The sequence below is a fragment of the Parasteatoda tepidariorum genome, chromosome 6 (genome assembly GCF_043381705.1).
Source record: "Parasteatoda tepidariorum isolate YZ-2023 chromosome 6, CAS_Ptep_4.0, whole genome shotgun sequence".
Taxonomy (NCBI): Eukaryota; Metazoa; Arthropoda; class Arachnida; order Araneae; family Theridiidae; genus Parasteatoda; species Parasteatoda tepidariorum.
In genome coordinates this window covers 61,124,683-61,144,195 of record NC_092209.1, presented here as the reverse complement: position 1 = coordinate 61,144,195, position 19,513 = coordinate 61,124,683, and the positions used below count along the sequence as shown (strand labels likewise).

The 19,513-nt window shown below is 27.3% G+C and overlaps 1 protein-coding gene across 1 annotated transcript in view; it reads right to left on the bottom strand.

Moving 5' to 3' along the window:
* Nucleotides 1-6,636: 6,636 nt before the first annotated feature.
* Nucleotides 6,637-19,513, bottom strand: part of LOC107451154 (uncharacterized) — a 20,248-nt gene continuing 7,371 nt past the window's right edge. Inside the window, exons 6-12 of the mRNA XM_016067168.3 lie at nucleotides 18,091-18,158; nucleotides 17,875-17,994; nucleotides 16,630-16,710; nucleotides 15,179-15,317; nucleotides 13,300-13,382; nucleotides 11,773-11,866; nucleotides 6,637-9,643 (exon numbers count right to left, since the gene is read on the bottom strand). Coding sequence (XP_015922654.1) covers nucleotides 9,437-9,643; nucleotides 11,773-11,866; nucleotides 13,300-13,382; nucleotides 15,179-15,317; nucleotides 16,630-16,710; nucleotides 17,875-17,994; nucleotides 18,091-18,158 — 792 coding nt within the window. The 3' untranslated portion in view covers nucleotides 6,637-9,436. The remainder of the gene's footprint in view (nucleotides 9,644-11,772; nucleotides 11,867-13,299; nucleotides 13,383-15,178; nucleotides 15,318-16,629; nucleotides 16,711-17,874; nucleotides 17,995-18,090; nucleotides 18,159-19,513) is intronic.

Here is a 19,513-nt window from a genome sequence, read left to right as displayed (position 1 = left end):
GCAGGTCGTCGGGCTACCGAAGCGGGGGTGCCATCCCCTCCGCAGAGGATCAAAATTGTGATGGCATGTCTTCGGATCATCCTCAGGGATGTTTCCCAGACCGTCGCCAATAGCCCTTTGCGCAGCTCTAGTGCGACGTAAATGAACAACAACATATATATATATATATATATATATATATATGTAGGAGTTTGTGGAGCAAGAGAGGAAAAAAAGACAATAGCTTAATAATGAAACTTAACATTTACTGCCGTATCTAGAATGAATGCTAAATAAGATTGTTCAATAGAAAAGAGTATGAGTTATTAATTTATTCGGGACTTTTCCCGTCTGGACTCTATTGCACCGTGGATACCGCGCCTTTTAACGAGGAAGTAGATGATGCAATTCGCCCAACTCTTACATACATACATATTCATTCCTTTTGAATGTTCTCACTGAAAATGGGACTTGCGGGGTTCGGGTCAACTGCCTCACCCCATGACGGTTCTGAATGTAGCACCAAACTCATGTTTTTTTCCTTAGAGTGTTTGCAAATGGGAAATGTACGCATTGTAGTACTTTATTCTTTAAAAATAATTCACAGGCCTTTTTTTTTCTTAAAAAATAAAATAAAAGCTATTAAAACCTTAAACTTCTTTTCTTTAAAATAATATTTCCTAAAATAATAAAAAATAAATATGATTATAGCTGTACTTAGTATGTCAATATTTCTTTTAAATTAACACCCATATGTAAAACAAAAATCGTTTTTTTTTCTTTTAGAGAAAAACATGATCATAAAAAAAAAGATGCAGGGAGGAAAATTAAAAAGATTTTCTTCCATAGGGCCTAAAGCGACTATATATAAATTGTCCTCCTTATAAAAATGAGTAACATCAATCAAATAAAAAAGAATAAAACAACATGAACGATACAGCATTTTCTACATCACAATGCAATTAGCAATATCACCGGTAAGCAAAAGATTTTAATCAAATGCACATTCCAAATTATTCTTTACAAACCATTGCTTGCAGTTCAAAATCACTTGTTTTAAGGTTTTGTAGATGTAGAAACGAAGCAAGGCACGCCACAATATCAGAAGTTAATCAACAATGAAAATCAAAGCATAAAAAAACTATATTTAATTAAATTTATAATTAATTAAAAAATTTGAATGGAGAATTTCTCCACATCAAAAACTATTTAATCAAATATACCATTTAATAGGTTTATATACGACAAATATCTTTACTCGATCAACCAATTTTTCCAAATTGTCCTATGAGGGTTCCATATGATATTATTGCTCCTGTTATTTGAAGAATGAAACTTTGATCAAACTCTAACATATCCAACCCAGTTATCAGAATTTTGGCCGGAAAAATTTCGCTCATTGTTGTGAATAACAATCTTAAGTCATCATCTTGCTTGGTTGTATTCATTGGTATCATAGAACAAAATTTAAGAACTACTTTTCTAATTTTTATAGCGGATAAATGTACATTAACTGCTTGAATACTTACAGAATAGAATGCAATGAGATACACAATAAAACAAAGAATTTGAATGAGCACATAGAAGTTGATATCTTTAGTTAAATCCATCTGTATTAAAAGAGTCATCATGATAAAAATACTCGATAAAAGGTACCAAAACAGAATAAAGAGCATGGACGATACAGCATTTTCTACTTTTCGAACGCAATTAAAAATATCATCAGTAAGCAAAAGACATAAATAAAACACGCGTTTCAAACTATTCTTCACAACTAATTGTCGTTTACATTTTAAAATTGCTTGATTTAAAGTTTTGTAGATATAAAAACAAAGCCAAGCACACAATATTGGCAAAGCATACAGTTGCTGTACGAGAAGTAAGTGAACAAAGAAAGCCAAGGCATAAAAAATTCTTTTCGGAAAACTGTAACCAAAAAATAATGTCATTTCATTTTGGCGGATGCCTTCCTCAGTGTTTATATATATGATATTTTTAAGTAATAATACAAGAGGTATTGTGAAACTGAGAGCAAATCCAACAAATATATTTAAACAAAAACTTTTCTGGTATCTCTCTATTTCATTATGTAAATTCTGCACAGCCAATATGGTTTTAAAAATGTTTTCTCTTTTATTCATTAATACGAGACGTATGAACAAACTACTAAAATTTCCGCTAAAAGCAGATATTAAGAACCCAAATGGAGCATTTTTCAAAACATATGTCATATAAAAGGTATCACTAGCAATAACGTAACATAAATATATTACAATAAATATATCCACAGCTTGTGAAAACTTTTTTCTACAAGGTAACTCGTTACAAGAATTTGGTAAAATAACTGAAGCCGAATAAAATACTCTAATCATCCATTTTGTTTCCAGATTCATTTTTTTTTTTAATAGTGGCAATGCACAACTGTAAAACGATGATATAGTGGAAGGAGTTACTAGAGATGTGATTTTGCTAAAATGACTAACGCATGTAAAAAATCAGCAAAGAAAATTAGTAAAAAAAATCAATGAAAAGTAATTAAATCGAGTTAGATAATAATCAGAAACTCATACTTAAAGAGTATTAATTAATTTAAGACATTTTGTTAACCTGCATATTACCTTAGGACAAACAATGAATCACTATTATACGTAATAAATCAATATTTATCATGATATATTGACAAAGAACAGTGGCGTAAGACGAGAGTGGTTGTTTTTGTGGCAACTCCAAGATACTATCAAAACTTCATGACCAATATTTCTCAACGATAAATGGTTTAATTTATTATTTTGATTCCAGAAACGCTTCGAAATCATTTTTTATTTACTTTTTCAATTGTTTTTGCAATAAATTACTGTAATAGATTTTGAGATTCTGCATATTAACAAGGTTTTAAATAATATTAGTCTTTTTTCTTTTTAAAAAAAAGAACATAGTAGTGATGCTTAAATTAAAGCAAAAGGGCTTTACAGAACATATTATCATACGATCTTGAATTAGCTAGAAAAAATATTTAAGAACAATGTTCTTGGAGTAAACAACACAAATGTAAAAAAAAAAAAAAAAATGTTTGGGGAAATGAATTAAGATAAAATTACTTGTTTTGTTTCTTCTGGGTGACATTTTTCACCATTGTTACAAAACCACAGATTCTACGACTCAATTGATGCTTTCATTTATCGAAAATTATTTTCCAAGGCAATCATTATGTAAAATAGTGACGTGCATATAGGCAACAATTTTTTTCTAGATATTACAAATTTTTATGCAAAATGGTGTCTCACAATTTTAATTCGAACAGTAATGGAATTCTGAAAGAAGTTATACTTTTTTCCAGAAATAGCCAAATCTAGTTTTTTTTTTTCCTTCGAAAAAAAAATGGGAAAAAAGAATTTAGACATTTTAAATTACCAGGCGACAATTTTAATATCTTTAACAATAAACTACCGACGCAAATTTTAAATTTTTTGCTGTTGAAGATATCATTATTTAAATTTAGGTCGATGACATGGGTAAATAGTTGCAATTTTTGTGACTATAGTTTGAACGGTGCAGTATCATTGCTCTTTCTTTTCACTTTGTTTCATATTTTTAAATAAATAATGACAGGTTGTCGAACATTTGGGTGTACTGAGAAATAAAAATTAATCTTTAAATTATATCGTTCACCCTGTTGGCGATTGCGATTAAGAACGATAGTATGGCTGCATAGAATTGGCAGAGATAAATAGACTACAAACGAAAACAGATTATTATTTTTTCTTTCAACAAATTCAATTGCATTAAATATATTCGCTTGAAAGAAATGAAAATAGACCACAAATATAGTTTTTAGCTTAAATAATTTTTTCTCTAGAAATCTTTAAAAATAGATTTTAATATCATTTAAATATTCGGGTGATTTTTAGCCAGAATGAACTAAACTAGTGTCACATATTAAATACTTTTCAACTAAATGAATTTAAAATAGCTATATTTTAATAGTGCGATGTAATTCCTATTTGAACTCATAGTTTCTTTACATTTTATTATTTCATACATTATTGTAAAATTTAGGGACGGAGCAAAATAAATTTATTATATTTTAATAGTCAGAATGTGAATACGATTTTTCAAAGAAATATTCATAAATATTTTCAAACACTGTTAATAATGATTTAAATCACAAATCATACCATCTTTTGAACTTCATAAGAAAACCGATTGCAAAAAATTTCAAAGAGGTTAAAAAAAAAGTTATAGCAGAGTATAAAAGATGAAATGAGAAAATTTAATAATAGTATCAGAATTCTGATTCCTCTCCCAAGCATTTGATTGACCCCTGACTTGAGGGTCAGAGAGTGAGGGACACGGGAAGTGTCATTCCCCTTGAGTGAGGGGGGAGTAAGGAGAAGCGAAATGACTTTTTTTTTTTGGTGAAAAAAAGGACTTTTTAGAGTAGAGGATGCGGAGGGAGTAGAGATACAGAAGGAAGAAATGGAGCTCAGGATTTTTTATGTTATTTAGCATATGTATATCCTGGCATTTAATTTTGATCATTAATAATCGAAAACCCTAATATAAATACTGTTTGTCTACGATAGGTACTCTGTCCGCCACAAAGTCTGCGGCAGTCTGGTGCTATGGAAACAAGAAGAGAGCATTTTAGGGAGGGTGGCTTCGATGAAGAGGTCTCCTTTTCTTTCGCCTTCGATGATAGCTTGTATGGGGAGTATACCAGATTGGCTGACTCAGCCACCAGTAGGAGACTTATTTAATCTGATTCAAGAACTTTTTTAAGATTCGCATGAATATTTCTTTCTTACTTAAAATAATTCTCTCGATTCAATCAGTTGTTATTTTTTAAATACAAAGGAAAAAAAGTGAACAAATTCTGACATTAAGGGTAGTACAGGTTTTTTTAATATTACTTTTTAATTTTACGATATTTATTATGAATGTTCATTGATTGTTAGATGGTTTAATTTCTAAACTTGCACATTTTTTAAAGCAGTTAATTTCTTTTATTACTTGAATTTTCTGGAAAAAGTGAAGAGCTTAAACTTAATAACTCTGATTTTAAAAGGAGATAAAACTTTTGCTGAAAATAAAAATAGTTCACGTTATCTGTGCCGGAGAAATATTAAATATCTTTGTTTTGATTATTAATTTTTAAATATTTTATTTTTTTTTTTTTTTGAAACTGAAAGCAAGTGACCGCAACTAGGATGAAATCTAAAACTATCAACGATGATTTTTATCAGCACCCATCAAACCATCTGAAATTATCTGAAGTTTTTTTTGCTTAAATTACGTTTTCTTATTCATATTTTATTGTAACCTGTACAGTTTTTTTTCACTATTTATTAAAAACAGTTTTTATTAGCAAATTTATTTTTTTCTTAATAACCAATTTACTATGTATGATAAATTTATAGATGAGTTATTTATTAATAAAACATTGAGCTGCTTTAAACAATTTTATACAATTTCCATACATATTCCATACATACATATAAATTTTTTAAATTTTTTTTCTAAAACAGAAGCTTTTGAAAAAGAGAAAAGATAAAAAAAAAGGAATCACACGCTCTAAACGATGTTTCAGGCGCGAATGCTCATTTCTCTTAACTCTAGGGCTAATACAATAGATCGAAGAAAGAAGTCTCCTTTTCTCCCACCGAAACCAGTCTTAAAGAGGGACCCCGCACCCCTACTTGAAATAATCATACCTCGTTACCATAGTCCCCGCCACCCCTCCAGACGAATGGCGGACAGAGTACCTATCGTAGACAAACAGTATATATATTATGAAAAGTCCTTGTCATCATTCAGAGTGACCTAAATGAACGAACCGAAATAAAACCATCTCCCAAAGGATAGATGTCACAAACAGGAAAATGTATTTTTTTCCCTGAATAGAATAAAATATATAATTTCAGAGAAAAAAGTAGAATTAAAAGAATAAATAGTAAATATTTAAGTTATCTTCAAGAATATTAAAAAATAAAAAGCGGCTTTTAAGAATAGAAACTCCATATTTCTACATTGAGAGTTGCAGTCACCAAAATGGCTACCTAGGCTATGTATTCAGAGCTTATCTACACTTCCCGATTTGAAGTGACATATCCTCGTATGCAAGTTTGGTACCTGGGACGGTCTCGAGACAGGTGAGTAGTAAAAGATGACAAAAGGTATAGATGGAAGATGAGGAAAGAGTTTGTTCATAAAACTAAGACAAAGATAACTTGCAATCATAGCAAAGCAAATGTATGAAATATGTTTGAAGCCACAACACACTTAGTTTTCTAAAACATTTCCAGAAATTTTTATTTTAAATAAACTTTTCGAACGAACAAATCATTATACACATAGGTAATAAAGTTAAACAGATAGTCTTTGTTAATAATTTTTTGACTTTCGAATGTAACATTGAATTGTAAAACATTTTATTTTCATAAGATTTTATTGAGAGAGTGAAGGGAAAATATCAAGCCACATGTTAATTAAATTTGTGTTTTTATGCAATAATCTTAAATTTGTTTCAGAAGTTTCCATGCAAATAAAAATCTCATGTATCATAATATTCCATATGATACATAGAAAATAAAAAAATTCTTTATTTCATAGTAAAACGATCTTAATTTTTATTAAATAACATAAAAATCAACAATATAATAAAAACTGAAAAAACGTTTATTTCGCATAGAACATTTCACATTGTACATTTCAAACATAAGATAATAAGTAACAACATGCCCAGACAAAAAAACGACTAGAGATCAGCAAATGTATACATTAAACAGCATATTTTAACTAGTTGAGTTTTAAAGTAACATAATGAACAAGATATAAATGATAGGATGAATAAAAATTGATTAGAAATAATTATTTTCCTTTAAAAACTGTTACAGAACAATATTATTTTCTAATCGCCCACTTATTTAAAGACATCAAAATCTTTCAAATATTGGTGTGTTGTAACACCTAATATAAATAAGTTCTGTAGTTTGCAGATGACTCAGAATGGGTAAAAAAAGTGAATGAGTGATTTGAAAAAACAATGAATGGGTAATTAGAAATAAATTTAATATTTTTTAACAATATAATATAGATCTGCCATAACACTTAAGTTAATTAAGATAAGTTCTGTTATTGGCAAATGCCCAGTTGCCACTTTAAAAAAAATTTACGACTGTATTTATATTTTGACCAATTAACAAGGCCTAGCACTGTTTCCCAGAATTTTCCAAAGTTTATAGCTCACTGACTTTAAAATGTAACTTACCATGATAATGGCTCATATCAAATAGAAATTTATTATTTTATCTAAAAAAAAAATTTCCTTTATTTTTTGACAGCGAACAAAAATGATTAATCAAATTAAAATAATTAAAAAAAAAATTGAATAAAAACAAATGGGAATAATTGATGAAATTTAGTCTATTGATTTTTTTTCTCAAGCCTGATTTCAGTCTCCAGGACTGAAGAGTGGCACCCATGTAAATGCCTTAAAAATCAATCAATTCTTTTTCTACAGGTAATTTGTCTATAAAAACAAGTTTTTTTAGCGATTTTGAAACAATCTATTCATCCCCCCCCCCCCTGAATGATACTCAGTGAAGACAAAAATCACAGTTTAAATTTGGAGCATTCCTTAAGATATATCGGTACATTACTGGGTATAATTGTATTAATGCTCCATTTATACTTCATATGAATCAAATTTTAGGTGAGATTCAATGGCATAAGATCCAAGTAAGGAAAAAAAAAAAAACATATTTGCTGGTACTTGTTCAAACAATACAATTATTTCCTTCATAAATGTAGCCAAGATTTTATTGAAAGGTTGTAGCCAGTTGGGGTTTGAAATATCTTGCACTTGTATAAAGCATATTTATAATAATTACATAATTAATATCAGTAGCAGCAAAATAACTTGGTCCCTCATTGGGCAAATATTCATGAATCTTGGCTCAGTAAGGGTTCAAAGGGCCTTTATTTTTCCAATATTGCAAAATCGGTTCTATAGATAATTATCAGATTCACCCGATATTTTATATACTTTATTAGCCAATGTAGGTTCTATACTGGCAAAAGTAGGCCCTATACTGGCCATTCAAGGACAAATATTAAAAAATCTAGACATCCCAACATCGGTCCCTCGGTGCATGTTCTTATAGGACCTATATTGAACCCAACTGTTGCCAAAGTAAAATTGTTGCTGGAGATTTAATACAAAATAATTTTTCTTTAAGATAAATAAGATCAAATTTTACTCAAAACTTCAAATCAGTAATGCTCACAACTACTCATTTAAAATTTGTAAGTATGCATCATTAAATCAAACACGAATAAAGTTTTTAAATAGCTAAAGCAGTTTTAATTCAAAATTTGTATGTTACATTAGTCTTTAAATTTGCATTTTCTACTTAACAATTTGTTTACGGACCGTATCTTATCAATATCATGCATTATTGCACATGAAAATTTGAAAGATAATTTTGAATAACACCTTCAATAAGCACAAAATAAAGCTTCATGTGAATCATCTCAAAGATAAAATTAAAATTGTATTAGTAAGGTAAAAAGAAATTAACAATTGAACTATCCAATATCAAACTGATTATTTTTCACAAAAAGAAAAAAAAATGTTAAGTATAAGAATTTAAAATCAAAATATTGAAAATGTGTTAGATTAAATTTTTTTTTTATTAGTTTAAGATTCGTTTTAATATGTTTAACAATCAACATAATTTTGATCTTTCCACATCTGTTGTCGCAGCTCCAACATTGCTATTTTTTATTTAGTATTAAAAAAACATATTAATGTCAAATAGTGAAATAATAAAGGGCATTTCAATCAAATGTCTTGTGTTAAAAGTAAGAGATTTTTCAAATGTTGTAGACCTATTTTTTGTTTTCCATTTTGAAATTTCATAGGCCTTTTTTTAAAAAAATAAATAAATAAATAAAAAAATTAATCTTGCTTTTGTGTGATTTCTCAACAAGTACATCTGGTATGCAAAAAGGAAATTATATGCTTAAAACTCACAAGCGTGGTTGGCACGGATATAAGACCTTTATACAACAAATTTGTTGATTCTTTCATTGCCTTATATTACAAATTCATATAAATTTTAAATTCTTAGCAGAATTAGGTCATAAGTGAATAAACATAATTCGATAATTTCAGGAACAAAAAAATTTCTGAATAAGTTAATATATTAAAGTAGGAGAAGGTCTTGCATCATTTGGATATCAAAATAATTTTTCCGCTGATAATTCCAATATTCTCAAGATTTTGTAACAAATTTTGCATAAATAAATATTAAAATAAATTTTTTTCTTTAAATTACATTTTTGAGCAACAAGTTTTTCTTTTTGGAAATCACAATAAAATTTTAATATGAATGAAAAGTATTGAATATTTAATACAGTATGCTTTAAAATGACAATAAAAAAGGGTATGGAATGCTCATGAAAGAAGTGATTCTTGTTCTTGATATGTATGAACAGTAGGAAAAACGTCATAAGTGATTCGCCACTTATAAACCAGTTGCTGAACTTTATTAACAATAGTTCCAGGCTGGCTATATAGCTGTGCTGTGGATCCATCAAAAATAAAATGCTTGCAAGTTGGATGCAAACTTTGACGCAAATACAATTGAGACTGCTGCCACGCCTAAGAAAGAAATAAAATAATTATATCATGGTGCATAGCCAAACCTTTCAACAAAAAAATAAGCACCTTTTAAGCATTAAAAAATATTTTTAAGCACTATATACTTTAACAAAATGCAAAATAATTTTCAAAGACTTTACATGATCATGATAAAATAACTAATTTCTGAAGAAGAACTCTTTTCTTGATTATATTAGCCACCATAAAATGATCAAGAGGTTTTTTTCGGTTCGATATCAGAGGGTGGAAAATGAAGCCTGAAATTGAGAATATCTTGCAAAATGCGGCAGAGCTGCACATGAGAGTGCAATAATCTCACCGAACCCAGCTCAGTAGACGAAAATGCGGACTCATAAGTATTTTATCAAACATGTAAAATGATTGGCGCTTTCATACGCCATAGACTGACAGTAAGATTGTGGTTAAATGAATTGGGAAAATGTTGAACAATGTGAAAAGCCTGCTTTTGTATAATACGGGGCGAAAATCGACATTGTGAAGAAAGAAAAATCCCATTTTTGAAAAGGAAAAATTAAGCACTTTTTGAAAACACCCAATAAAAAAAGCACCTTTAATGGCTTGCAAAAAACGAAAATAAGCACCTTTAAGCCCTTTTTAAAAACGCTATGCACCATGTACATTTACCTAAAACAGGCAGATTATGAAAAAAAGAATTCATTATATTAACTTACCGATTTCAGTATAATTAATGTGTACGAAATACCATCGGCAGGTACTATAATAGTGAACAAACTTTTTCAACTTAATAAATTTTATTAGTTTTTTAAAATCTTTCTATTAGATATTATATTTTGCTCATGAATCTGTCGTAGCATAGGCAAAACTATCTCATTTCGCTGATGATCAACTTTCATTGAATGGAGTGTGATTACAATTTTCTCGAAAATAGATGACTTTGATTTTTTTTTATATGTGCCAAGCACTGTTTGATATATCAACCTTGAAGCACAAATAAATGAAAACAAAAGTCATAAGGCAGAAATTGCTCAAATCTGTGATGTACATCACAGAATGATACAGTTTAACACATTCATCACAGTTTCTATCTGTATAATTTATGTCAAGAGCAAGTAATGGCAACTGAAAGTCCCCACCCCCTTATGTCACAGTATAATTCGACCACCCACCCTAAGCTGAGAAGATCTCACAACATTGGCATTTTCTATGTTATAATCATATTTTGTATATAACGTTAATTGAGCTTTTTATTTAATTAAAGAAAAATTTTTTAATTTTTGACTGAAAATTTTATAATTATCACATTTATTTTTGTAAAATCACAATTTCTCGGAATGTACAATAAGAGATAGTGTAACAATATGATCTTATGTTCGAACATTTGACCCTTCATCGTAAATATTAAAAAATCTATTTATAAAAAGCTTAGCATAAAAATATTTTATGTTGTAGATTTATTAGTTATAACTATCTTTTTAGAGTTTAATTTTTATGCCAAATAATTTAGAAACTTACCTTAGATAATACAGGACTGGCTATATTCTTAGATTCATTTTTGATAAATCACAAATAATGGGCATGTCCCTTTGTTTCTAAGCTTAAATTGATAATTTTATATTCACTTTGAGTTTAGAATACATGTTCTAGGCTGGGGAGAGGAGTAGTATGCCTTAATCTTTAGCCAGATAATTAATAAAAAAAAACAGTAGTTGTACAGTATTAATCCTTTGTCTTCAAAAGATGATTATTCTCGATAAAGATTTTGGGATCATGCTCTCTCTATCAGAGAGAGAGAGAGAAAGAGCCATTTTGTTTGGCAAATTTGAATGATTGTTCTTAAACCATTTACAAAATAAATATTTTGGTGTAATGCAACTATGGATTTCCTTTCATTATACTACTTTCATCTGCAGCTTTTACAATTGGAATACTCAAATTATTTTTATCAGTTACGAAAACAGTAACATTTTTTATCACTATTCCAGAACTAGTTATTGATTCTATGCAATGCTAATAACCCAATATTAAGTTACAACAAAGGCTTATAATTTGTTTCAGCAACAAATACCACTCAATTTTAATTCGAAAAAAAAAAATCTTACGAAATGTTAGGACATACATACAGTACTAAACAGTTATAATAAAAATACCTTTTGTAAATGATTTGGAATTTTTTCAAATTGTCTACTATTTATCACAGTGACGGATACATTTTTTGGAAATGTCTTCACTTGCCAAACTTCACTGCAATAAAAAAAGTAAAAAGGTTACATTGAACATTCAAAAAGATTATATTGAGATTTTCTGTTAAAATTATGCAAATTTTTAAATTAAAATCTAGAAAATTAAAATTTTTGAAATAAAAAAATAAGAAAAAACAAAATAAGACAACAGCTTAACATGACAATAATTTAATAATAATGGTTATTCCAGAACATTCAATAAGATTATATTCCAGAACATAACATTGAACATTCAATAAGATTATATTGAGATTTTCTGTTAAAATTATGTAAATTTTTAAATTAAAATCTAGAAAATAAAATTTTTGAAATAAAAAAATAAGAAAAAACAAAATAAGACAACAGCTTAACATGACAATAACTTAATAATAATGACTTTCTTTAATAGATAAATAACAAATATAACTCAATACAAAAACTAATTATTTCCGACTAAATTTTGTACAAAAGTAGGAAAAGTAAAGGTAAGAAATCGTAAGTTTTAGTTAAAAAAGTAGCTGAAAATGTTTTGTCACAAAATTCATAAAACTAAATTAAAAAACAATCCTTACAATATAAAATCTTATAAACTAGAGAAAAAGCAAAATAAATTTAAAGATAAAAAATAAGTTTTGCATTTTTACTCTAATTGGCAACTAACTTTGCTCAAATTATTCCTATTACACATATTAAGATATGCCAGTTCAGATTTATAATACATACAACATACCAGTAAAAAAACTGCTTCAGTGCAAATGCATTAAACTGCAAAATAAGCAAAATTTCTTGTGTTCTTATGATACACCCTGATTTTAAACATGTTTGTTATTATTGCAAGCACAATCTTGGTAATAGAATTAATGCTGTCAATCAGCAACACTATTTTCATAAACTCAAGTTTGTTATGACTCCAAGGCCATCAATCAGAAAATTTTAATGTAAAAGAAATCTGCTTATTATATGTGTGTGTATATACATGTAAAATTATGCATACAAATCTAAGATATTTAAAAAAAATAGTATTCAGATACTTTGATGTTTTCAGTTTAATTTAAATTTTATAAAATAATGTTTAAAAGTTGTTCGTCTTTAAAAAAAAATTGTCCTATGAAATGTTTTGTTAATTTAGCAATATAATTTTGATAAAAAAATAAGTTTAGAGATGTTTTAAAAAGAGGGCTAGAGTATAATAATAAATAGCTCTACTCTAGAAGAGAAGGCACAATTGCAAACATTAATCACAATAAAGAAAGAAAGAAGAAAAAAATATTTCTAAAAAGGATAAACTAGCAGATTATAAGAAGATTTCAAAAGTAAAAATTAATCGGCAGATGCTGTAATAATCTAAAAAGTATGCTGCTGTATTAAAGGGTTTCTACTACTAGACACACAAGTGGGTAGCAAAATAAGAAGAATAGTAAAACTTTTTTGTAACAACAAATAAAAGATTATTACTTCATTTGGTTGAAGCTGGTATTAAGTAACATATGCTCATGAAAGAATGCTTCCATATGTGTAGGATTGCATAAATGTGACAGCTGGAAAAAAAAATATTAGAATCAACGAAAGTTGGAACAAACTGCAATCAAGCTATAATAATTCCAATAAATTTAAACAACAAATTTGTAATCAATTTACTCAGATTATTTGATTGGTATTTTCTTTTTCTATTAAATACAAAATTTTTTTTGCTATGATGTGATGTTAAGTTTATTAAGAAATAATAAAGAAAAGGTGGTATATTCCTTACAACTTTTTATCTGTTAAACTTCAAAATAACAATAAATCATTAAAATAAAATCGACAAAAATCAGAATCAAATCATGCATTAAAAGTTATAAAAATGTAACTATTTTTATTGAGACCCTACATAAAAATTTGTACATAAAATAATCTCAAGTATGATGAATAAAATAGATAAATGAATTATGAATAAAATGGATCCAAATGGTAAAATTTTTTTATAAAAAAATCCTTAATAAATATTATTAATGATTATATATATATATATATATATGAATAAGTATTAGTAGTTTTATACACAAATAAGTTTGATCACTAAAAAATTAATTAAACTCAGCTATGTTATTAGTATGAGGTAAAAGAAGAAAAAAAACTATAACAGAAATATATAAGATAATTAGATATAAAAAATATTAAACAAAATATTTAAATGTTAAAAATCTCAATTTAACTTATTCACATAGCCTTATTTTTAGAAAAAGTGACCGTAAAAAGCTCCTCAAAGAATGCTGCCATAATAAAAAGGCTGCTAAAATGGAAAGTTTATAAAAAAGCAAAAGAGAAACAGCAAAAAACTGTTATGAGTTCTGAAATGTAGCTTTAATATTAAGAATCACACTTTTCTAGGTCATCTGTCTAATCATACGGGAAAAAATTGATAATAAAAGTATAAAGTCTATAAGTAATGCTCCTTTAAAATGCTATACTATTAAAACAAGAAAACAGTGAAAACCAAACTAACAGGAAAATAACCCAATTCTTACAAACAAAAAAAAAAAAAAAATGATGAAAAAATGACTATTTAGACTTGCCTGGATATAATAATAAAAAAAGCAATGGTACGAAACTTATGGTTCAGTATAAAGTAATCTAGTATCAATTGTTCAATTTTTGCTTTTCTATTGACTTTCGGAACATAAATGAACAAGTTTGAGAACTCATTAAAAAAGTATAAAAACATTTTCTAATAATGCATAGCAAAAAATACAATTTTAGATTAAATCTATTCAAATTCTTCCCAAAATAAAAACGTAGTAAAAAAAAAAACTTTTCCAAATATTTGGCTGAATATTCAGCTGCATATCAAAAAGTGGCCGAATATTCGTTACATTCTTATACACAACTAATGTAATGTAGAAAAGTATTTTGGTTAATAAAATGAATTTATTTCAATTTTATTAAAGATTTCCATAATAATTGAGCAATTTTTATTTAAAATGACCATCTTTCAACACATAAATAATAAATTTTAAGATTTTTTCTTTTATTTTTAAAAAAAGCCATTATTATTTAATTTGAGATCCATGGCAAGTTTTAAATATAAATAGATGTTTCTATTCCACACAAATTAATTCAGTTGAGCAAAAAATTAATAATTAAACAAACAGAAATAGCCTAACTTATTTTTAAAACTAATAACAGCTAAGAGGATGAAAAGACAATCTAAAATGCTATGATTATTCTTAAAAAATATGAGCCAAAAAGCGTAAGTGAATACAAGCCTAAATATATATGAGCTCAATGCAATACAATACTAAAAGCAAATGAATTCTGGAAATGATGTTTTCATCAAACAGATCCAGTGCCTTACTTGTCTAAGCTCCACTTCTTTTGGCACTGATTCCCCAGCAAGGTCTGGTTTAATGAATCCTAAAAGAGCAGCAATTCTAGATATACCAATAGATGCTGATAATTGAAGAGATTGTAAAGATGGAAGTAGCTGGGAATTCCTGAACAAATGAGAAAAAATAACTAATTTTATCATAGTAATATCTTTAAATAAAAAAAGAACTCTAACCATAATAAATAAGAATATTTTGCTACATTTGTGCAATATTTAATGAAGAAACGAATTCAATCTTTTTATATACTATATAAAAACACATTTTTCAATATTTCTACTAATTGCTGACATTTAGCAAATGGTAGTAAAAAACTGATAAGATTAACAGATAAATGAGGAATTGTACTGTAAGCAATTGTAATTGAATATGCGCTTAAATTAATAAAGGTATAAAACAACAAAAAAGCAACTCTAATCAAAACAGCATTATAAATAGTTCTCCTTATTTTAATAAACAGACTATTTTCAATATAATCTTATGTATAGCTGCAAGATAATATTTGAAAAGAGAGCTTAGTGCCTCCTCTCCCAAGAAAAAAAAACCTGAAAGTAATTTGAAATTATGTTAGCTATTAATTTACACGCATAAACAATAAAAAATTAGTAAATACAAAAAAATAAAAGTTTATTTTGATTAAATATTTCTTGTTAAAGATAAAATTAAACATTTAAAAAGTATTTGAAGACAAATAAAAACATAATTAAATATTGGAATAGTGGAAAGATACTGCATGTTTCTTTTCATGTTATTTATTTCCATGCTCATGAGTTACCAAATAAAGAGATACTTATTTCAAAACAATATGTAGTATGTAATTTGCACTTGTATGATTCCATAATTTTAAATTATTTATTATAAAAAAAAGCTTGGGTATTATAAATTGTTGTTTCTTCTATAATTGTTTTAACCATGGCTTTTGAAGGAGAAGGAAAAATAAATCTTCTTTAAATAGTCACAAATTTACTATATCCCTGCAGACAAAAATAAACAAGACTTTAAAAAATATTGCCAACAAAATGAAGAAAAATTTTAAAAAAAATTGACTTTTCTGTTATTAACAGTGTTTTTTATATTCTTAAGCTAAGTTATATCCTTCAGTACTGAAGTTTCAATTAATGCATTTAAAGGACTTTCTTCTAAGTGCACTTAATTTATCACGTAAATTGCATTATCAGATATTCTTGTCTTTTTAAACTTGTAAACTTGCCAAATGCAAACATTTTATTTTAGATAAATTTTTGAATTGCAGATCTATATAGAGGACTCTGATGTAAGGCGTACAAGCAATAATATTTTAATTACGTATATTCTAAATTTATGCGCTCAAAATCTCACTTTAAAAAATAGAAAGTCAGAAAAAAAAATATTTTTACGTATTACTGCTTTCCAAAGAGAAAAATTAAAAAGTACACCATACCAATAATTATTCCAATCTTCCTTTTGCCTCCAAAATAAGTCTTCAACAAGAGGATTTAATATGATAATATCACTGACATCCCTATAACAAAACAAAAAATTAATTTTTTCAATATATGGCACAGCATTAAAGCCTAACAAAACAACAAACTTTATTAAAAACATTTTTAAACTAAAAAATACATTACAACATAAAACCGGGGTAATTGTGACACTAGAAGAACCCCGAAAAATTTTTGTGCAAAAAATCGATATCAATTTACATACCATACTACTTTCATAGTTACCATAATTTTTTTTAAATAAAATTTATAATTAAAATACCCATCAATGAAGAATATCATACCTTTTTAGAAACTAATTAAAAAAAATCATCTTAGTTCTTACAAGAATTGCGATATTAGATTTTTAAATCACATGAATGTGAAACGCAATATTGGATTTTTTAACAGCATGAGTATGAATCAGGATACATGATTTTTAGATCAGGTAAATATGAATCACAATGCATAGCTTTATCACGTATAAATACAAAAATCAATATTACAAAGGCATGAATACAAATCGAAATATTTGATTTTAAAAATGCGTTAAAAAAAATATAACTATTGATTTTAGAAACGTGTGTATGCAAATCACAATTCTGGATTTTAAAAATGCATAAATATGAATTTTGACATTGGATTTTAACTAACTAGAATACGAATCTTGATACTGAACTTTAAAATAAATGCATAAGAATCAAGAAATTGATTTGAATACACAAATTCAAATCGCGATATTGGATTTCTAAAACACATGAATATGAATCGCAATAGGTAACTCTTAACGATGGCAAATACGAAAATCAATGCTTATTAAAATCAAATGAATAAGAATTGCGATATTAGGGAATTCCTTTGCAGTTACAAATACTCAAAATGGACAAAATCTGCCCCTGGGTTATAATTAGTATTGGTGGAAGAATCACATTGTAAATGGAAATTCAGCAAAAACAGAATTCAGTGAAATTTAATTTCAGATTGCGGAATTCAGGAAAATTTCGTCTGATTACATATTTTTGATTAAGGGATGTTCGAGAACCAACGGTTTTCCGTTCTATTTTAGAAAAATCACACATGTCCTTCTCTTAATTTTTAGACTTGGTAGGATGACACACACACACAAGAAAAAATAAACGGAATTCTCGTGTGCACCTGGAATACAATCACAATCACCTCTGATAAAACTAAAATTTGTGCCATACTCAGGGTACATCATGCTGTAATGCCTAGCAATAAGTCCACCCATCTCAGATCCAACCATGATAAAAGGGCGACTAACAGGTAGTGCTGTAGTTACAAGGTGATGCAAATCACAGGTCATTCTGGAAAGAAAAAAAACATTAAATGTTGGAGCACTGAAATATGTTGGAGCACTGAAATATGTTGAAATACTAAATCAAGAATGTAAACTAACTCACTGTTCTACAGTTGCAACTTGTGATACAAATTTTCTATTCTCTGTTTTGTGTGTCTTGCTCATTTGATTCTGAAAAGGAAAAATTTCTTTTTAACTTATGTTTTATGAAAAACCTACGGAATTATTCTGCATGTAAGCTAGGGGTGCACAACCTTTTTGAGTGAAGGGCCACTTGCGCAGCTGGTTGGATAACGAAGGGCCGCACATGTATTTTGACATGTTAATGACAAATGTAGTAATGTTTATTTAAACATTAGCGTTCCATTTTTTTATCAATAAACTTAGTAATATCAATAACTTAGTAGTGTTCCATTATTAGAATTCATTCAAAAATAAAAAAACTTATACTTTTTTTTTTTACAAAAAAAAACTTATTTTTATTATCTGAACAATAGATTTATCAAAATAAATAAACATTGAAGAAAAGAAATTTTTTTTTTATCATATCATGCAATACGAAAATTCATTTTAGAATTAAATTCTAATAAATGAAAAAAAATCTGCAATGCCCACAGAATGAAAATAGGAAAAAGTTGTCATATTTAAGTATTATAAATTCAAATTAAATATTTTAATTGAAGAAAATTTATAGGCTTTAAACAAAAGCCTAAAATAAAAGCAAAACTGTGATAGTTCAAAATAAAATTCAATGCTTATTTTGTAATGTACTTTGTTATTTTATTTTATTAATTATTAGATTTTTTATATCGTAAACATTTCCCTTTTTTTTATCGAAAAAGATCACTTAAGCAACAAAAAATTTAAATCTAAACTACAAACAGTGAGCAGTTTAAAAATTCACGTTTTCCGCCATTTTATGAATTTCTCAAGTTGAAATAACATTGCATTTAAATTAGGGAGCGATGTAACGAGTATTTGGCCGTTCTGTGAAAAATTCAGTTGGTTGAAGGATCAGTCAAATATTCGGCAGAATATTTTTTAGAAATGCATTTTTCTAAGTTTTTTTTATTTTTGAATTTTTATAAATATTAATAAAATACTTTTTTAAAAAAAAATTATAATCAGACAATTTTGTCAATTTTTTCGATACTTAGAGAATTGAGAAGTATTTTTTTTCCATTTTTTGCTGCTTTTATTATAACCCAGCATTTTAACAGAACGTCTCATAGTATTAATTTATTATCACTCCTTCCCTGTACTGTAATATAAATAACCAGTAACATAGAAAAGTGTGATTTTCAGTATTAAAGTTTTGTTTCAGGAACTAAGAAAAATTTGTTTCTTCTGTTTTTCTTTTTTTAGGCATTTTTATTATGACTCAGCATTTTTTTTAAAAATAAAGTTACAAATAAAGTTTATTTTATAGCAATTTTTTTTCTTCTAAAATTATGGCAATGAGAAAAATTTAAATTGAGATTCTCAGCATAAGTTTTTCATTTTAAAAATTAAGAATGTTTTTTCTA